Source organism: Scomber scombrus, chromosome 15 (genome assembly GCF_963691925.1).
Source record: "Scomber scombrus chromosome 15, fScoSco1.1, whole genome shotgun sequence".
NCBI lineage: Eukaryota > Metazoa > Chordata > Actinopteri > Scombriformes > Scombridae > Scomber > Scomber scombrus.
Genome location: NC_084984.1, coordinates 10,866,806 through 10,886,769, shown reverse-complemented (window position 1 = coordinate 10,886,769; position 19,964 = coordinate 10,866,806). Strand labels below are relative to the sequence as shown.

Below are 19,964 nucleotides of genomic sequence, written 5' to 3'. Positions count from 1 at the left end.
CTGTTCTGCCACTCCTCTACACTCCTACTCACAAGTCCGGGAATTGATAAATTCTACTGGAGGAATTCTCTGGCACTGTAGATATAAAGAGCGTCATTGTGGCGAAGGCACAATGCGACATGGATGGATTTATATAGAGCCTCTGTGATATACTCAGCTCAGACGAAGACTGTGCAGAGTGCAGAGAAGAAGCCATTGTCCTGCGGGTCAGACTGCACTCTGACCAAAGTGCTTCACATTGATGTTCGAAATTCCTCCAGTGTCCTCCAGAATGACTTTGTGTGTGTGTGTGTGTGTGTGTGTGTGTGTGTGTGTGTGTGTGTGTGTGTGTGTGTGTGTGTGTGTGTGTGTGTGTGTGGCTTACACAGTTCACAGTTCATCCCTCATCTCAGTATACCATCTCCATATATAGTATATTACTTAAGTATATAGTATATTAATTAATATTGTGGCTAAATAACCAAAATGTCTGTTATTTATTTATATATTCCGTTATTTAATTATTTATTAGATCTGCTTATTATTTCCGGGTTGTATCTTGAATATTTTATAAATATTTATTGAGAGTGTTTATTAATGCTTAGCTTTTACATGGCATTTTTATATGAGAAAATTAATAGACAGCTCTCCTATTTCAGGATTTGATTATTTATTCACCAGTCAGATTATTTAAGTTAAATCTAAACTAACCAACCAGCTCCTTACAACAGCCTTATTCTGGCTAACCTTTTCTTTCCCTTTGTCCCTGCAGGGCTGCTGGTGTGCGTATTGTCCTTCAATGTGGACCAGAAGAATGGATTGTCATTCAGCGGCCCGCTGGAGGACATGTTCGGCTACACTGTCCAGCAGTTTGAGAACAGCGAAGGAAAGTGGTGAGTGTTATGAGCTGAGGTTATCGAGAGGCCGACCATCCATCAGGCAGATTGTCCTCCTCATATTGCAGATGCTAGTTAAAACACCAGACCCTCTCAGACATGCACCCTGTTATGTAACTGTGATGGCAATTTAATATACTGTAATGTTGGTCTCCTGCATGAATAAGCGCCTGACTCAATTTATGCTAAAGTCATGGCACCAATGTTACTAAGACTACGTTCACACTGCAAGCCTTAGTGCTCAGTTCAGATTTATTGCTCAGATAAAAAATGTGTTTATTTTTTTAATGTGGCCAATATCAGAGTTGAACTAACCCACATGCACAAAAGAGTTAACATGTAACTCTAACATGTAGGCTACTGAAGTCCATGTTATGGTTTTATTCATAAGTTAATGTGTGGTGGAAGCCAGAAAATGTGTGAGGATGAGGAGAAAAAGAGGCACATTTTTAAGTATGCCTTTTCGTGGAGGTGTGTGTGAATAGGCTGTTCTCATCCTCTATTCATATGATATTGTACGAAAAGTTATGCCCTACTTTTCTTACGATATCATATGAATTTAAATAACACAGCAGTAACACAGGCTGTTCTCATACGAATAGAGGATGAGAATATGTTGGTATGGATGCGGTTACAATACAACCCCTCAAGTGTTTCTTTTCCAGAAGTGTCACCCCAAATACTTCACTAACTACCTCAGTCGCAACTGTCTTCCAAGTTTTTATTCACTGAGTGACTCCCGCCAGTGCAAAATTGTGATGAACATCAATCTAAAGTGACGTAAAAGTCACATCAATTCTGATATAACTGTTCAGACTGAAGTTTCATTGCGAAAAATCAAGCCTGTATCTAATTTAAGAAGGTCAGATCACATTTGATTTGTGCTGTTCACACTGTTATGAAAAAAGCAGAGCTGAGTCACATATGAAGAAAGTCAGTGCCTGCAGTCTAAACCCACCCTCAGTCAGACCAAGCAACATTTCTGTAAAACTTCCACCATGGCTCAATTTTTAAAAGGCTGTAGCAGCACAAGGTTAAATGCACAGAGAGAACATTCACTGCATGTCTTATTAGCCTTATAAAAAGCACTGTAATTAAACAATCACTTAGTTCTCTTCTCCTATGCACAGAGACACTGAATTTAGTTAATAACTCACATAACACTGTGAATGAGCCCATTTTAAGTAATTAAGGAGATTTCTTTAAATGGTGTGTGCAGAAAATGAGGTCTTTCTCTCTGTACTTTCAATTTCCATTCATCCCAACTGCCTGGATTACATTCTGAGTATAGTCCCAACATCTTTATCTTCATTAATCTGTGCACTCTTGGACATTAGAAAATAAGCAGCAGAACATACCATCTAATAATGTTAAATGATGAAATTATGACAAATAAACTGCTGCAGGTATTCAAGCTTTGACATCAAATGCTTAAGACAGGTTTGTGTTAGTCCACAAACTGGTATCACTACTCTTGTGGTCCTTATAATTCTTTGTTGTTGTTGTTGAGCATCACTTAGTTTAAGAGAGGCCTGGCCAAGAGGGTTACCCCACTTGAGAACATTTATCATAACCAAGACACAAACTCAGTTCAGTTTACTCCAAAACATCAGCTGAAGTGAGAAAAACCAAACAAATTTACCTGTAAAACCAAGTGAAGGGGAGCGCACAGCTGCTGCTGTAATGAGGATCCTTTTCTTTACTACTCTAGCTGTTAACCATAAAACTGCCCACCAGAGTATCCACATACCCAGCCGGTAAATAAACCAAGCATCTGTGGCTCCTTGCTAACACTGTCGGGTAACACATTTTTATAACCTTGTTAAATGCTATTAGAGTGTGGTTAATGGCTGGGTCGCTCTCGCTCTATAACTCCTTCAGTTGTTATTTTTCGGTTTGCTTCTCACCAACCTGTTGCAGCACCACACGTCTGACTCTTTCCCACATGTCTGTAGCTGGTAATGTTCGGCGGTAATGATCTTATCAAGCTCATATGAGATCAGTTACTGTAATCCACTCATCGCTAATCAGTGAAGCCAGCTGTAACTGAACCTCCACACTGTTCCCTGAAAACACATTGGCTCTCTAGCATCTAGTATTTTGTTCCACTTCAGAGATTACCAAAAGAGGCCTGAATGATAAGGGCCTTATTGAAGAGGTTGAACTTGTGAAACAACTTGGACTAAGAGCAAAGGGAGTACAAGAGGAGAGAAAGAGAACAGATTAAAGAAAGAAAACAGAGATACAGTACAGAATGACTGAGAGTGTTTCAGGGAAATAAGGGGCGAGGTCAAATTAGAGATGATATGCCCATGTGCAGAAAGACTTCTGGAGAAAAAGATAGTGATCATGAAGTGATGTAGCAGGCAGGTTGCCATGAGTGGGAGGTGACTGATTAGATACAGATGTCTCCTTTAGACCTCCACCCTTTAGCTCTTCAGTGCACCTCAGTAGTGTTGAAAGGTAGATCAACTGCACAGAGGAAATGTGTTACATGTGGCACAGACGATACACATGGGTAACTCTGACACGCCATACGTTTTCTGTCTTCCCGCGAGACTGTTGGAATAAATCTCCATAATGACACATTGCTGTTGAATAAACTAACTAATCTGCAGAAATAAATAAACAGATTGTTACTTGTTTATATCGAAAAATTCTGGGGAATATAGAGAAATATGCCAGTATCAAACAAAGAAAACCTGCCAAATGGATAATAACATTTTATTTGACAAGATATATATAGACTAGCACGAATTCAAGCCACTGTAAACACTTTTGGCCTGCTAGTGAAAAGTGTTTCATGTAAGCAATGAAACTGATGAAATTCAAGACCTGCAAAGTTTTATGATTAATCTGATACCTAAAATGAGCAAAGCGATCTGGTTTTTCTCTCAGTAGATGTTTGAGATATTAGTTTGACAACCATGCAGACTTTTCAGAATGACATCTCAGAAAGATCTTGAGATGAAACATAGTTTGAATATCTTCAATCTATCATCTACGTTTTTTGTTTCTAACTTTAAAAAAAACTAAAAAAACGTTTACAGCCATGCGCGCAACTGTGTGAGGCTATAGTTACAGCAGTGCTTTGAACTAAATGCTAACACCATAATGCTAACATGCTCACAATCAAGCTCACAATTTGATGCCAGTTTGATATAGTGGCCAAACCATGTAATTACAACTTAAGAGTCAAGCAGGGGCCCAAAAAGCATTTTCCCCACACACAATCATGGGAATAGGAGCAGCTGTAAAACGGTGGATAAATTTTATTGAGCGTCACAATTCCTGCAAAATGATTTGTTTCACTACCAGAATTTGATCCATTGGGTATAATTAATTTGTTTTATTTCCATTCAAGTTAGTTGGAGGGCTGAACTGAGAGTTAGCAGTCTCAAAGGGCAGATGTCTCTAGTGAGAATGCTCTATGGGGGCCATAGTGCATGTGCAGTATGTTTTCATCTGGGTAGTTTCTTGCAAGCAGGAAGTGGCCTTTTTGACTTCATGCACTGTTGAGCAATTTTCATAGGAATGAACAATGCTAAATGCTGTTTAGCAGGTAGTTAACAATGTTCACTATCTTAGTTTAGTGTGTTGGTATGCTAGCATTTGCTAATTAGCACTAAACAGTACAGACTCAATTTAAAACTGAGGCTAATGGGAATGTCATTAGTTTGGAGGCATCTGTTCATAAACTTAAACATTGGACAAATTGGGAATCTGTCCTGATGATGCCGCTTGATGAAATATTATGATTATTCAAACTCAGGGTATTGTGAATATCTGCACCAAATTTCATGGCAATCCAACCAAGATGTGTCCGGGACATTTCACTCACAACCACAAATGCCAACTTCAGATAAAAAGTCTGGTGATCACCAAAGTTAAAGTCAAACATCTGGCTACCAAGAACATCTTTACAAAATCTCATTGCATTCCCTCAGATAGCTCTTGATATATTTCAGTCTGGGCCAAAGTGAGGGACCGACCAACTAAAATCTGAACTCTGAAATTCAGGGCCAGGTACCTTAAAATAAGTTATAATAATCCGATGAAAATGGTGCTTGATATGGATATTTAGTTTGAATAATAACTATTTAATCGCCCTAAAGTAAGATAACGTGACTTTCCTGAATTGCCCTTTTTGGCACTGTATATGACGCAAACAAAAAGGACAAAAAGAACACAAATAAGAAACCACAGACATCATTTATTGAAACATCATTTACAGACAAATTAAAAGAATAATCAGCTATATTTTCACCCTGTATAGTATTTGTCATAAATAGATCAATAACACTGTGGTGTTTCTCATGGGCAACTGTCAGTGGACTGAGAGAGTTGTTGTTGTTACACTCTCTGTTTCGCTTTAGGTAACGAGCAGGGCCCATTAGAGTTGAGGAATGATAATAAGCCTCTGTTTACTGACGGGGTGACATGATGTTATGAAACTCACACATGGATGTGTAACACAGGCAGGCAGGCAGTTGTGCATAGTGTACTGAACATACAATACATGTTCAATCCGACACACAAACTCATATAAAGCACACATACATGCATATAACTTATAATAATACTATACTCTTCAGCAAACATCTGCAACATATCATGCTTAGTAACTAATGAGGTGAAAATAAAGTGATACGTTTTTTATTCAGTGTTATTTCATTTGTGTCAGGTTTGATTATACAATGATATGACAGCCACAGATTTATAAGCCAGTTATAATAAGGTAGTATACAGTTTTGTTAGGCAATTTAAACCCTTTGCGCATGTTCCATTTAACTATATAAGTATAATTAAGGCAAATCTAAATTGTTGCAAAAACATCCAAAGCCATCACCTCCAACCTGCCAACCCTTAATTTCAGCAATAATATTTCAGTTGTGCTTGTTATCACAATTGTAAAATCGTGATGCTGTTGTGTGGTTGTTGGCAGGATTACTACAAAGAAACCAGACCTACTTTTTTAACATATTTTTTTAGGGTTCTGATTGGATCACCGCTTTCGGGTCAGCCTGCTAAACGGACAGGAGATGTCTACAAGTGTCCTGTGGGGAGGGGGAACAACGAATGTATCAAACTGGAGCTGCCAGGTAAGAAACACTGTGTGTGTGCTGTTTGTGCATGCATGAGCGAGGACATATATGTGTGTATGTATGTGTTTCCTTGCGTCCAGTGATTGCACATGAAGTCTCTGTGTGTATATGTTTTGTGCTTTTGTGTAAATGTACTGCAGTATATTTGAGTCTACTGGCTCTCGCTGAAAGGAAGTGAGGCCCCTCAGAACAGGAAGACAGTAAATAAACAAGGTTTTAATGTTTCATCCTTCCATAATTATCTCATAATTAAACAGATAAACACAACGGAGCTCCTGGTCAGCAGTCTGCAAAGCCTCTTTTGGCATTTTTCTATGTCGACACAGAATAACTGTATACTGACGCTCACTTCAGGGATTAATGCTTAACTCAACACAGCTGTTCACACCTCAGAATTATCAAATAACTGGAGTTATACTGCAGTTTTCCTACTTTTGGTAAATTTAGTCTGATAATTTACAGAGAAGGCTGGCAGAAATACTCCCACTATCACCCATGAGAGAGAGAGCTGTATTTGTTTTTATCTTCAAGGATTTACAAGGGCATTTCTTAATCTCACAAATTAAAGTTTAGTCTGGAAAACATCCAATGGGAATCAGTTGAGACTGGCAGCTGGAGCCAGGCCACTTAGAAAACAACTGGGAGTAGTTGATGACAACAACAACAACAGTGCTATATTTTGAACTTTAAAGTGAAACCAGGCATGACTCTGCAAATGCATGACGTATTTTGTACCTTGAATTGATTACAAAACCAATGTTGATGGGAATTTAAAGTGATGTTTTCTGAGCACCCATGGGGAACATGAGGCAAAGCTCAACAACGACCCAGCAGGAAGGCTTTATGTTGATGTATTATTGAAGTAAAGGGCCTGTCAATCACCTGTAAGTCTAATCCCTGCAGAGCAATTTCAGTCCACACTCATTGACACACCCTAGTATTGCGTTGCCAGATCTCTTTCCACAGTATTCTTCCACCACAGGAAAGAGAATCTAAACCATAATGAGCAACGTTAAATGTGTGTGGTTGTTGTGTTGTAATTTTTTATCGCATTTCCGCCCCAAACAGTAAAACTGAAAGGTGGGTATGCCAGGACTATTATACTGTAATGAATGAATAACTAGCAAGGGAGTCAAACACCCAGGATCGTCTGCTAAACAAGAAGTTCACATTCTGTTTGGAAAATTGTATCCAAATGGCAAACAATAAAGTTGCAAACTGCTAATTTAGGCTGTTGTCTTGTAGGCTGGAAAGCTACTAAACAATGGTGGAGGTCTTGTGTTACGCCAGTTTATATACTAATGTTATAGTTAGAAAATATCAAATATCTGTGACTGAAGATCATGCTCTTTAATGCTACATGTATATTTTGTTAAGAAATGTCAGTCAATCCACACTGACTGGTTATGGTAACGTGAAACCTCCCCGTAAAATAATAGCAATGCAATTTATAGCTATTGCTCAGTAGAACACTGGTATATTCTTGTGAAAGCCACTATACAAATTTGACCCGTAGCTTCTTTTGACTCTCACGAAGTCGTTCCAGACCAAGAGGCATTGTGTGAAAAGTCAGATTTGTTCTGATAGTTATCTGGAGTTCACAGTTCATTGAGGACAAAGCGTGTGTTCTCCCCTGCAGCTCCACAAAGCTGCTTTCAGTCCAATGCTGACATCTCATGAGGTGTGGGATCTTGGTCTATGTCACTCATTTGATCAAATAGTGAAGAAAACCAAGAAGGCAATTCAGATACCTACTTATTTTCAGGTCAAAGTTTACTGAGGTGCATAAGAAACAACTGTTTACTGAACATCAAATATGATAGAAAGCTCTTCAGGGAGTCATAAACAACCCAACAAGGAAACATCTGAGATTTAAGAGGAAGAATAAAGCTTCATTTAAGTACTTAATTGCAACCACGCCACACTACTAACTGCTAACAGGTCTGTTCGAAGGAAAGCACATGCCAAAGTCATAACTGGTAGTGATGATGGTTAAATACCAAAATGGCCTCCTGGGGATTGCTAAAGAGCTTGATTCATAATTGAAATATTGTGACTGATTCACAGCCGTTTCTGTGATTTCTGAAATATGTGAGAATATATGGATCCCTCAGGGGGAAAAAAAGGACAGCATATCCAAACCATACACAAGTTGAAGCATTAATTTGTCATATCATGCTAATTTTAGCCACATGTTATGATTGCTAAATGATTCAAACCCTCTGTTTCTTCTTCACAACAGCTGGGATGTGTGTTTTGTGCTCTATATCCTTTAATAATTGTCGTAGGCGGCACACTGAGAGACAGTATGGTAAAGTAATGCAACATTCTATATTTAACCACATGTCAGTTTTCATTACATCTCAGGGGAAAGACAGAAGAAAGAAAGCAGGGATAGCATCTCTCTTCATATGGGAAAATGAAGAAAAGGAATTTGTCCAGCTGTTCTTCCTCTGTGCTGCTCTTTGTTTGTCTCACACTGTTTATTCATCCATATTTCTCTAGAAAACACAACAGTTCCCAACTTACGTGAAGTCAAGGAGAACATGACCATGGGAACCACACTTGTGACCAATCCCAATGGAGGATTTCTGGTAAGGAGGAAGTTTCCATTAATAATATATGAAAGCACTCTACATTTTCCATACCAAAAACAAAAGTAGGACTGAACTTAGCATATTTTCTGTAAAAAACTGAGCAGCAAGTATATGTTCACTAGACCTTTGCACTCTATGGAAACAGTGGACTTGACCCGCCCTGTTTCCCGGTGAGGCTTCATGTCCAGGGAATGTAACAGGATACTGTGAATCTACTGTGCAAATGAATCAGCAGCTTGGATTCAGACATGTATGTAGGAAACGACAAGACCCTTAAGGTTTTATTGTCACGAATCCCAGTAAAACTTTATTTTGACATGATTGAGAGATTAGTAGGGTGGGCAAATTATAGAGACAATGGACCGGTGGTTAATAGATTTTCTGTATATTTATGCAGCTTCTTACTTGGTCCAAGAAAATTTGAGAAAGAAAATATGATGCTGGACTGTGAGGGCACATCCTGTACAGCTGCATGTGTAATTGAAGCCTTTTGAAGCCTTAACTCAATACTTAATGTGGTTAACATGAGCGTTAACATAACTCTGAAAGTATAGCCTTCAACACTATGTGAATGTGTATATACTGTAATTCAACACATATCGCAATTGATCAGAAACATTTGACCATTTGGAACCTGACTGATCCAGAAACATATAAGAGTTTCATGAGTGAATAATAAAAAATGTTGTCTCTAAGCAACTTGTCATCACAATACATTTATCAACTAAGTTGTGCACTTAATGTTATGAATGTTTCTATTTTGTGGTTTAGCATACAGGGAAATAATGACCAAAAGAATAATATATGTTATTCAAGTTTCCAGTTATTGTTGGTAATTGTTAAGCCCTGCTTCCTCACAGGCTCAATTTCTCTTTTTACCTCTTCTCTTTTTCTCTCTAGCCTGAAGGGATCTATGGTGGTTTTTACTAGCCTCCCTGTAATCCTAAATTTGAGTAGTTCTTTCCTCTTGGTTTCTCTATTCAGTAGCTCTGAACCTCCTCTCACCCATGACTTCATGCTGGTGGAAAACTAACCAGTCACAGCCTGCGTGCTTTACTTTCTCAAGAAATTATAGTTTGTGTGTGTTTGTGTATGTGTGTTTTGTTTCCACAGGCGTGTGGTCCTCAGTACGGCTACATGTGCGGGCAGCAGCAGTTCATCTCAGGCGTCTGTGCAAACGTGAGCTCTTCCTTCCAAATCCTCAACTCCATGGCACCGGCCGTGCAAGGTACACAGCCTGACTAAGTACGACAGCAGGTCTGCATAGGACGTGATGGCATCTCCACAAATTGCCTGTCCCAGCTATGAGATTATAATCTATTCCTCACAGTAGTACCACCCAAGACCCTGACTCACCCTCCCTAAATGACGAGGGAGATTAGAACATTCTTCTTAATGTAAACTTGTCTGCGACCCCATCCCTCTCTGGCCTGGCCCAGCCCAGCCCTTCTGCCGTGTTGTATGACCAAGTTAGGAGACAGTTTACTGGGCCTGCTCTCTGTTTCCCTGGAAGGAAACAGCCTAGAAAGAAACAGATGAGAAACGGTCTACAGTCGTTTCTGCTTTCTTTATACATTTTTCTGCCAATCTTTTAACAAAAACAAACGGAGACTGATCACAGCTCCATCAATATGATAAATACAAAAAATTTATTTATTTATTTAGATATTTTTTATACATTATACATTGCCTTTTTGGGTCTTCACATGAAGTTTGAAGGAATAGTATTTGGCCATCTATTCGATCTTTTCGGTTAGTAACAGGGAAATACAACTTCCCCAATGTGAAACAACTTGGACTAAGAGCAATCACTATCCTTTTTTATATAAAATTTGACTTGGGGCTAGTTTGTCTGCTCTGAGCACAGGTAACTAGGAAGAGTAGTGAATGTGTTATACAATATAATTTCTTTCTTAGCAGAAAAATCTGTGATTTTAAAGAATATATTTGTGCTTTTTCAGGTATATATCAATTTAAAACTTACATGTCCATACATACATTGGACGCGTTATGTTACCGTAATTGTTCCTGCGGTTCATATTGACTGCAAAGCAATGTCAGTATAAGCAATAAAGGACAAAATTCACAATCCTCTGAAGTACAGCTGATGCTGATATGAGGCTGCAGCCGATCGCAGCGGTCTGATAAATCAGGTGGTGATCTTTCAGAGTTACAGTGTTTTGAGTAAGAAATTCCCTCTTTGTGATGCCAAAAACGGAACTGTGAATTGTGTGTGAGTGTTTTATTAAGATAGATTGAACATTTCAACATATCTCTTAATGTGTTGTTCAGTTAGACAAGGCATCCATTTTTGGAAAAGATATGAAGAAATATGAAATATAAGGACAGTTAAAAAGGGTATGTCTGTGTCTCACACGTTGTACAGTTAAGTGTGGAAAAACTAAGTGTGGCTCCCTAAACATAAAACTTAATCTCTAATTTACTGTAATTTCTGACTTTGTTCCAGAGTGTGCGAAGGCGCTGGACATCGTGATAGTTCTGGATGGATCGAACAGTATTTACCCCTGGACCAGCATTATCGATTTCCTGCTCCGCTTCATTGCAAAATTTGATGTTGGCCCTAAACTCACACAGGTCAGTTGCATGATGAATGAACAGATATCCAAAAGAAATTATAATATGAATTCCTGTGGGAAATTACTCTTTTTTGTCTCTTTCTCTCTTGATCCACAGAATTAAACATATAAGTGTATGCAGTATTAAATATTAGGCATGAATGGATAAAAACATGGATAAATGGATGGGTTATATAACTTCAGATTGACATAGAAAAAGGATGAATGAAGGAATATATTCCTTGCTGCCAACTCACTTCTTCATATTTTATTTGATGACTTAAGCGCCCTCCATTATGGAATTTTCCACACGGTGCCAACAGTAGAAATAACTGTAAGACGTCTGTCATAAAGTAGACTTTATGACCTGAATACTTTTTAGTCCTTAAAGTAATTTTAGCCTTTGCCTTAGTAAGTTATACCTTATTTCTGTCCACTCCCCTTGGATCACTCTTCGAATGGGTGGTTAGTTTTTATTATGGTTACATTGATCTGGCCTGGAGCTTGTGGAGTTTTCCAGAGGGAAACACTGGAAAGTCTTCTCACTGTGGAGCCCAGTGGTTGTAAGTCACATCTTCCATGGCTGCTGAAGTCCTCTGCCTGCTGTATAAAGAACATTGTGTCATATCAACCCCACCAGACCCGACCACATCCTCTGCAGACTGTCTGGGAGGGGACAGCAGAGGAGAGAAGAACATAGAAAGAGGAAAAATACATTTAACGTAGTATAACGTTTAAACAAAAGCGTGTGTGTGTGTGTGTCTTTGTGTTTTGTAGGTGGGCATAGTGTCCTATGGATTAGACGTGACTCACCGTGTCAACCTGAGCCAGTTTGACAACACTGCTAATCTGCTGAAATTTGTCGAAGAACTTCCTCAGCAGACCGGCTTCAAGACCATGACTTTCCTGGGCATTGATACTGCCAGGTATTCAACAATAGCCCCTTCCCCTTTTTTGGGCAAGCCTGGTAACACTTGACCACAATTTTCGGTTGGATCATTTTGATCCGGTATGGTTCAATATGTTTTTGAATCAGACGATGTAATTTCAGTTTGACTCAAAAAGACTACTTAACTGGGCGCGCAGGTGGTTGAGTGGTTAGAGCGCATGCCACGTACGCAGTGGACCCCGGTTCGAATCCCGGCCGGTGGACCTTTACTGCATGTCACACCCCCCTCTCTCTCCCATGTTTCCTGTCTGGCAACTATCAAATAAAGGTGTCTATGCCTGAAAAAAAAATCTTTAAAAAAAAAAAAAAAAAAAAAAAGACTACTTAACTAAAACATCAACATAAAGCGTTCATATTGGACAAATGCACCCATCACACCCAGCACAGTAGATGCTTTCTAAACTTAAATCTTGTATCGAAAGCTGAATTCAACAGTGGTTGATAACAGAGTCTAACCAGCCCAATTTGGATTGGAGGTCTCACCAACCCAAGACGATTGGGAAACCAAGAGCATTGCATAATAGGGCTTTTACATGTAGGCTCGGACCATGTGGATCTCTGAGCATGCATGTACCAAAGCTATTCGGTTTTTTAAATCTAATTTAGGTGCCCCCAATTCCCAGGGTCTGTGCTTGTAAATTGGTTTTGGTATTTGATTAACAGCAAATCTGCACCACTAATGTACAAGCTCAACTACGGTTGGCTCTGCATCATTACCAAAGAGTGTGGCTATGAGTTTTATAGATTTCTGTGTAAAAAGGTTTTAAGACTTTAGTTTATGTTGCTATTTAAGTCGTGTTTCATCAACTGTCTAACACACTGAATCCTCGGGGCCAACTCATGGAATTTCTTTTCCCTGGGCCCCCAAACAGGTTAATGACAATATATTTATATGATGTCATTTCATGTTTATTTACCTTATTGTTTTTAGTGTTTAGTTACACTATATTTCAGTTCATTGTTGTGATCTACTTGACAGAGGTACATTTTATAAGTGTGCTATTACTGCTTTAGCTTTTGACCGGTAATCATGAATACACCAAGATACTGGAAAACTATAACTACAAGTAATTTTGCTCTCATGAGAGTGAAACAGCCAACATGTATTTAAGGCTCAGTTACAGAACATGTTCCAGTGATTTTTAAAAATTAATTAAAAAATGTTCTGCCCATCAGGAAGGAGGCCTTTATTCCAGAGCGTGGTGCACGACCTGGGGTGAAGAAAGTCATGGTGGTTGTGACTGATGGAGAGTCTCATGACTCCCACAACCTAGACCAGGTCATCAGTGACTGCCAGAATGATGGCATTGAGAGATTTGGTATTGCTGTGAGTACATACTACCTTTGTGTGGTTTCACAGATTATGCTAACATGCATGTATTCATCTTAACTAAGAAGTTTTGTGTTTCCAATAACACTTAATCCAGAAAAGCTTAGGTGTTATATGAATAGGGTGGCTGGGGTATGCAGATACAGATACATTATTTATAGTGACATAAAACTTATTTAAGGAAGTGAATAGAAGTTAACTAAAAATGTCAAACTATGCCTTTAAGATAGTTTACCATGTTCCCAGGTGTTGGGAGACTACAACCGTCAGAACAAAAGCGAAGAAGAAGTGAAGAAGTTCATCAAAGAGATTGAGTCCATCTCCAGTTCGCCCTTACGAGATCACTTCTTCAACGTCTCTGATGAGGTGGCGTTGTTGACCATTGTGGATGCCCTAGGAAGCAAGATTTATGCCTTGGAAGGTATACAAGCAAACATATATGCTTGCATGTTCACCTACTGTAGTCTTCATATACCCAGCAGACATAAATTACGATTTTCATTCTTAGTTTTTCTTGACAAATGACTTCAATAATTCATTAAATATCAAACAACTTTACATTTTCTCTAGATGGACTAATCCCTTTATTGATAAATTCGTTTTGACATTAGTTATACCACTGGAGTCTTTTTTGACATTGGTGGAAATGATTTTTTACTAAACCTTAATGTGACAATGATATACTTGTGTACTACTACTTGTCTTATATTGTTGATTTATTGTTGTTGGTATGAACTTTTCCTTCCTCAGCTACATCTGGCAATTCCACCTCCTCATTTGAGATGGAAATGTCCCAAGCTGGGTTTAGTGCACATGCTTCTAAAGTAAGTCTATTTTCTAATACTATTTATTGTTTGTGTTGTTTCCCTTACGATATTCACCTATTTAAAAAAAAAATCAAACAACTTTACAATAACTTTACCTGTTACTTGTATAACAGTTGAATTTTCCAAGAGTTCTTTCAATTCTGCTAAAATAATGAACTTGCTGTTTTCTAAATAAAGTCTAAGATAGAGATAAATCCAGATGAATACAAGTGTGAAAGTCAGTGAACTAGTCCTGAGTCATATCTTTATATCACAGCAGAGTTTACATGTCTGTAGGCGTTTAGTTTACAAGGAATTGCTTATTTACGGACGTGTATGCGTTGGTATGGATGTTTCCTCAAGTAATGAGCTCATGCAGAAACAATACCACAGTGTTATCTCTGGTGCATCTTCTACCCTTTGGTGATTCACCTTGGTCAGCGGAAGTTTCTAGACACAGACTAGCTCTGTCCTGTCTGCTCACACTGCTGCAGACTTTACACGGACGACGGTTTGTGTGATTACATGAGAGTGTGTGAAACAGACAGACAGAGTTTGAAAGTTAAACACGAGGCACGAAACAGTTACGAAGGTTGAATCAGATGGTTGTTCACTACGGTAAAAACAACATGCTTACTTTGACCCCTCACATGCTTCTTGTGTTCATTCATTAGGCATTTCCTTTGTCTGTTTAAAAACAAACAGGCTCCCCTCTTACGCCTGTCTTCCTGCTTCTGACTAATGTTCAACGCATCTTCAATCACTGTGCACACTGTCTCTGAGGCTGCAGTGATTCATTCAGCTTAATACAACCAAACTGAGTCGTTTCACTATTCGGCACACACCTCAGTCCTCGTTAATGATCAGTAGCAGGAAATGGCCAGTTGACGCAGTTCGTTATGACTAATGATCCATGCTATGTCCTGTGTGACCTCTCCCCTCGCTATTAAGTAACTATTTCCTGGTGACAAAAAGAAATGTTGGCTATAATTAGGACTGCAATTAATGTTTGTTTATATTAACAACTTCTGTATGAATTATGTTTTGATTACTGATTAATTGGTTAGTCATTAAAGTATCACATTATATTAAATGCCCCCCCCCCAAAAAAAAAATCACTTATTTTTAACTCAAATTGCCTTTCTCCAAACAGTCCAAAACTGAAACTCACTCAATTTACAGTGATGTAAAACAGAAGGAAGCATAAAAGCCTCCTTCTTCTTTCCATAATAACTTAAATGATATGATTTATACTTCCCCTCCACTACTCAATATTGTACTTTTTACTTAACTGCATTCATTTGACAGCTTTAGTTATTTTGCAGGTTCAGATTTTCGCTTACAATCATATTCTTAACAATTAAAATATAATGCATTTTATAGAGTAAACTACATAACAGCATGTATTAGTAGTAGTTGAGATTGCCTCCACTTGTCACCACTACATTGAAAGTATATATAATGATATGATGAGTACTTAAAGTCTATTATACTGATAATACTTCTATTCTTTTATTCAAGTAAAAACAAGCATGCAGAACTTTAGTTGCAACTTTTTTTGTGTGTTTTTGTGCTGTTCATACTTTTTACTTTTTTAAATGATCTGAGTACTTCTGATTTTTGACTTCAGTATAGTGATAAATTCTTTAGTAAACCACCCACCAACAAAAATTGCTTCCTACTGGTCCTGACATAAACTTTATTGTCTCCCATAGGATGGCGTGTTACTGGGAGCAGTGGGAGCTTATGACTGGAATGGGACAGTGGTAATGCAATCTGCTGGTGAAAATGAAACAGTCATCCCAGAGAGAAACGCCTTCTTCGACTCAAAAACTGAGGCTGGGTATGAACGACTGGCTGGGTACCTCGGTGAGTTAGGACAGATGCTTGTTAGTAAACTGGATAAATATAGAGTATACAAGGTGGAGCAGTATTTACACACGCATGGAAATCTGTCCAAACTTGTGAGTTTTTGTTCATTACAGAGAGAGCATTGGTAGCCAAATCTTTCAACAGATTCAGTGAAATTTTGCAGCTGCAGAATAGAGTTTCTGTTACATTTAGGAGAAAAATATGTAATTTGTCTATGTTTGACAGCAGATGCTTCTCTCTCTCTCTCTCTCCCTCTGTCATATAAATAATATACACAGGCTGCCCTCTCCATCCTGTTGCCTTGTATGGCCTGTAGAGCAACCATACCATCTTAATATCAGTTATTTAATCAACATGTCATTAGAAAGAGCACTGGTGGATCCAGGCTCGTGTACTGTAAACTCAGCTGTTGGCACATGCTCATATCCTAATGGCCCGTCTGCAGACTGTGCAGACATACCCTTTGTGTCCTTGTCTGTGAGTGTGAGTGTACGCACATTTTCCTGCCAGTGTTCAGTAGTGTTTTATAGTTTCCCCTTCACAGTGAGATGTAAACAGTTAGCTGCAGAAGCATTTAAAAATAACCCACAAAGAGAGCCAGGGTGTGTTTTCCTAATGACATCATAACAATGCAAATATGTGCACGTGGATGCACACACTCCTGATGATGCCTGTTTATGAGTCTGATGAGTTTAATACACTATGTTGCTTGTGTTTTTTTCTTCTCTGCAGGTTATGATGTTGAGTCAGCATCATCGCCCAATGGAGTGCTGTACATCACAGGTGCGCCGCGGTACAACCACACAGGCCGCGTTGTTATCTATCGTCTAGACAAAAAGAACAAGATTGTTGTCTCGCAGATACTGCTAGGAGAACAGGTGAGCCTTTTTCAGTGTGCTGTTGGAGAAGTTCTTGCATAGAAGGCATTGTTCATTGATCTTCTGTCAATCTGAAAGCTGTTGTACTTGCTAATTAATACACTTACATTCAGACACTTAAAATGTGACTGTCTTTGTGGGTGTTCAGTGAGTTTTTGATGTGATGCAAGCAGACCTCTGTGATATGCAGGATTTAGGAGTAACCTGACTTTTAAGTGAAAATATGTATTATTAAGCAAATACAGATCAGAAGCAAATGAATGAAAATCGATATGTCAACGTGTTCAGTAATTAATGAGTCAACAGTGACAGATGATTTGTACCTCCTCTGTGCAGATTGGTTCTTACTTCGGCAGCGTCCTGCAGACTGTCGACGTGGACAACGATTCCTACACGGATCTCCTCTTGGTTGGAGCTCCAATGTACATGGGCTCAGAAAGAAATGAGCAGGGACAAGTCTACGTTTACAAACTTAACCAGGTACAGAAGATGAAGGCTGAATCTGTCTTCTGATTAAAGAGCTTGTGTCAGATTTTTGTAGAAGATTGTGATGATGCGCCCGCTTTTCATCTCATAGTGGTCATGATCTTTTTTTTTTCTTTACTCCATCATCAGGGCGGCCAGTTTCAGCACCAGTTCACTTTAAAGCCTATCAATCAGTCCTGCTGTACTGCCCACTCAGAGAACTGCACTAATAAAAATGAACCATGTGGTGCCCGGTTTGGTACAGCCATTGCTGCAGTAACGGATCTGAACCTGGACGGCTTTAACGATGTGGCAATCGGTGCACCGTTTGAGAACGACCACAGAGGGGCCGTTTACATCTATCATGGAGATAAGAAGTCACTGAAAGAGAAATATGTGCAGGTGAGAAAGAGAGCCACTCAGTGAGCTGTTTGAAGATATGTAAATATTTATTCAGATTAACATGTCCTGATCGGTTCTGTGTTGTCTCTTTAGCGCATCCCAGCAGGTGGGGACGGTGAAAAGGTGAAATTCTTTGGTCAGTCCATACATGGAGTCATGGATCTAAATGGAGATGGAATCACTGATGTTACTATAGGAGGTCTAGGCGGGGCTTCACTGTTCTGGTGAGACATGGCCCATCCTCAGATATAAACATTCACTCCTAAAACTACACATTCCACTTGAGTCATTACCAGCAGCAGTGCCTGTCTCCATTTTGCATTGTTTTAACTGGGTTTGGACAGCTGTACATGTCCCAGTGGGCATGTAGGCTTGAGACCAACAACTTACTAATGATCTCTCTGTTAAAACCCCTGGCTACATACTTCGCTGTTGGAGACCAGCCTACAGACTTCAACCCACTAAGTTTTGAAAGATCAGCCCACACCATGATTTAGCTTCCCAGGCAGACCTTCTCCCACAGTTTCTACTGGCAGAGGCTCAGCTAAGCTGTGTGAAAACTCCAACTCCCAAGTGGCTTTGAGTTTAAATAAGATTTGGCAGCAGGCTGCTATCCTCTTCCTGGACTGCTGGCTTGTGTTTTTAGAAAGCTCAACGGTTAGATAGAGAGAGTTGAGGCCAAGTTTTATGCTCAAGATGCATCCGTTCCTTGTTCCTTCCTTTGAGAAAATAGATGCATGTGCACATTTGCATGTACACACACAAACACACACTCACATATTGCCCCATTGACAGCTACTATAATGCTTTCTAAATGTTAGTATGTGTTTGAATTTACCAGGTCCAGAGATGTTGCAGAGCTCCACGTCAACATGACTTTTGACCCTGCTAAAATAAACTTGCAGCAGTCTCAGCACCAGTGTGAACGTGGTGGACGCATATCTGTGTGTGTGACGACTGAGATTTGTTTCATGTACCGCATCAAATCTGACCAGCAGTATTCAAACGCTAATGCAGGTGAGCCATGCAGCATCCTACCATGAAGTCGATCATTCTACCAATGAAATGATTCCCCCATCATTCATTTTTCTACCTCGTCACTGTCAAGGTTGTCATGTGATGCTGTCACAGGTTGACTGCGTACTTTTCTGTTGTGTCCTGCAGAGATACAATATAATTTGACTCTGGATGGTCTGCGCGCAAAAGCCAGGGCTTCATTCCTCAGCTCGGACGATAAAAGTGATCGTAAGATTACCAGGCGCGTCAACGTCACAGACAGAGCGAAAGAACCCTCCTGTGTGAAGGAGATCTTCATGATGTCGGCAAGTACTCTGATCTTTATTATGTCGGCATGGGGTCACTTATGGTTTCTCACCTGCAAGGAATCAACCCCAAAACATTAACTGGATGCCTTAAATTTTCTGTAAGGTTCATTTCTGATGTTTGTCTGAGGGTTGTTAGCCAGAGAAGAGACAGAACAAAGCTGCAAGAAGTTTGTGCAGAGCAGGAAGACCTTTCTTCTAACATGAAACAGACCTGTTTTGATCAAAGCATGCCGAGTTCAGCCCTGTGCTGCTCTGAGTGATAAATTATCTGGAGGTACTTACAGAGTTGGAGAGATGGAGAGAGAAAAGGAAAAGGGAAAGAGTGAATGAGAGTGACTACAAGAAAGAGAGTGAGGTGTTTTGTGAATGTGACAAAAAGTGACATTCAAGGTCAAAGAAAATGACTACAAGTGGTCTAACAAGCACATCATAGACTGTTCATCATACTGCAGTTGAAACATTTCTACTATGCAACTACACCACCTCCTGTATATATCCATATGTGTGACATTTACTGTACAGCATGTGTACTGAGTTCCTCGTCCCAGCCTTTCACTGTAGCAATGGATTTCTCTGATTAGCTGCCCTCCGGCGAGAGGAGGAAGAACTAATCAGTGGAGACAGCTGTTGTCGTTGTATGTGCCGAGCATGAATACCTGCTCTGTTCAAGTATGCCAGTTTGTGCAGAAACTTGCCACATATTCCAGAGAAGAGGTCCTCAGGGACCAGAAAATTTGTAACGGACACAAAATGCACCCGTGACTATCCAAGATGGACCAGTCCA

The 19,964-nt window shown here is 39.4% G+C and overlaps 1 protein-coding gene across 1 annotated transcript in view; it reads left to right on the top strand.

The window, feature by feature from the left end:
* The window catches only part of itga1 (integrin, alpha 1), a 48,943-nt gene that overhangs the window by 19,524 nt on the left and 9,455 nt on the right, over positions 1-19,964 (top strand). Inside the window, exons 2-17 of the mRNA XM_062434933.1 lie at positions 752-872; positions 5,868-5,977; positions 8,486-8,574; positions 9,691-9,805; positions 11,045-11,172; positions 11,931-12,079; positions 13,279-13,429; positions 13,679-13,853; positions 14,183-14,256; positions 15,954-16,107; positions 16,843-16,988; positions 17,325-17,468; positions 17,604-17,855; positions 17,949-18,079; positions 18,697-18,872; positions 19,020-19,177. Coding sequence (XP_062290917.1) covers positions 752-872; positions 5,868-5,977; positions 8,486-8,574; positions 9,691-9,805; positions 11,045-11,172; positions 11,931-12,079; positions 13,279-13,429; positions 13,679-13,853; positions 14,183-14,256; positions 15,954-16,107; positions 16,843-16,988; positions 17,325-17,468; positions 17,604-17,855; positions 17,949-18,079; positions 18,697-18,872; positions 19,020-19,177 — 2,273 coding nt within the window. The remainder of the gene's footprint in view (positions 1-751; positions 873-5,867; positions 5,978-8,485; positions 8,575-9,690; positions 9,806-11,044; positions 11,173-11,930; positions 12,080-13,278; positions 13,430-13,678; positions 13,854-14,182; positions 14,257-15,953; positions 16,108-16,842; positions 16,989-17,324; positions 17,469-17,603; positions 17,856-17,948; positions 18,080-18,696; positions 18,873-19,019; positions 19,178-19,964) is intronic.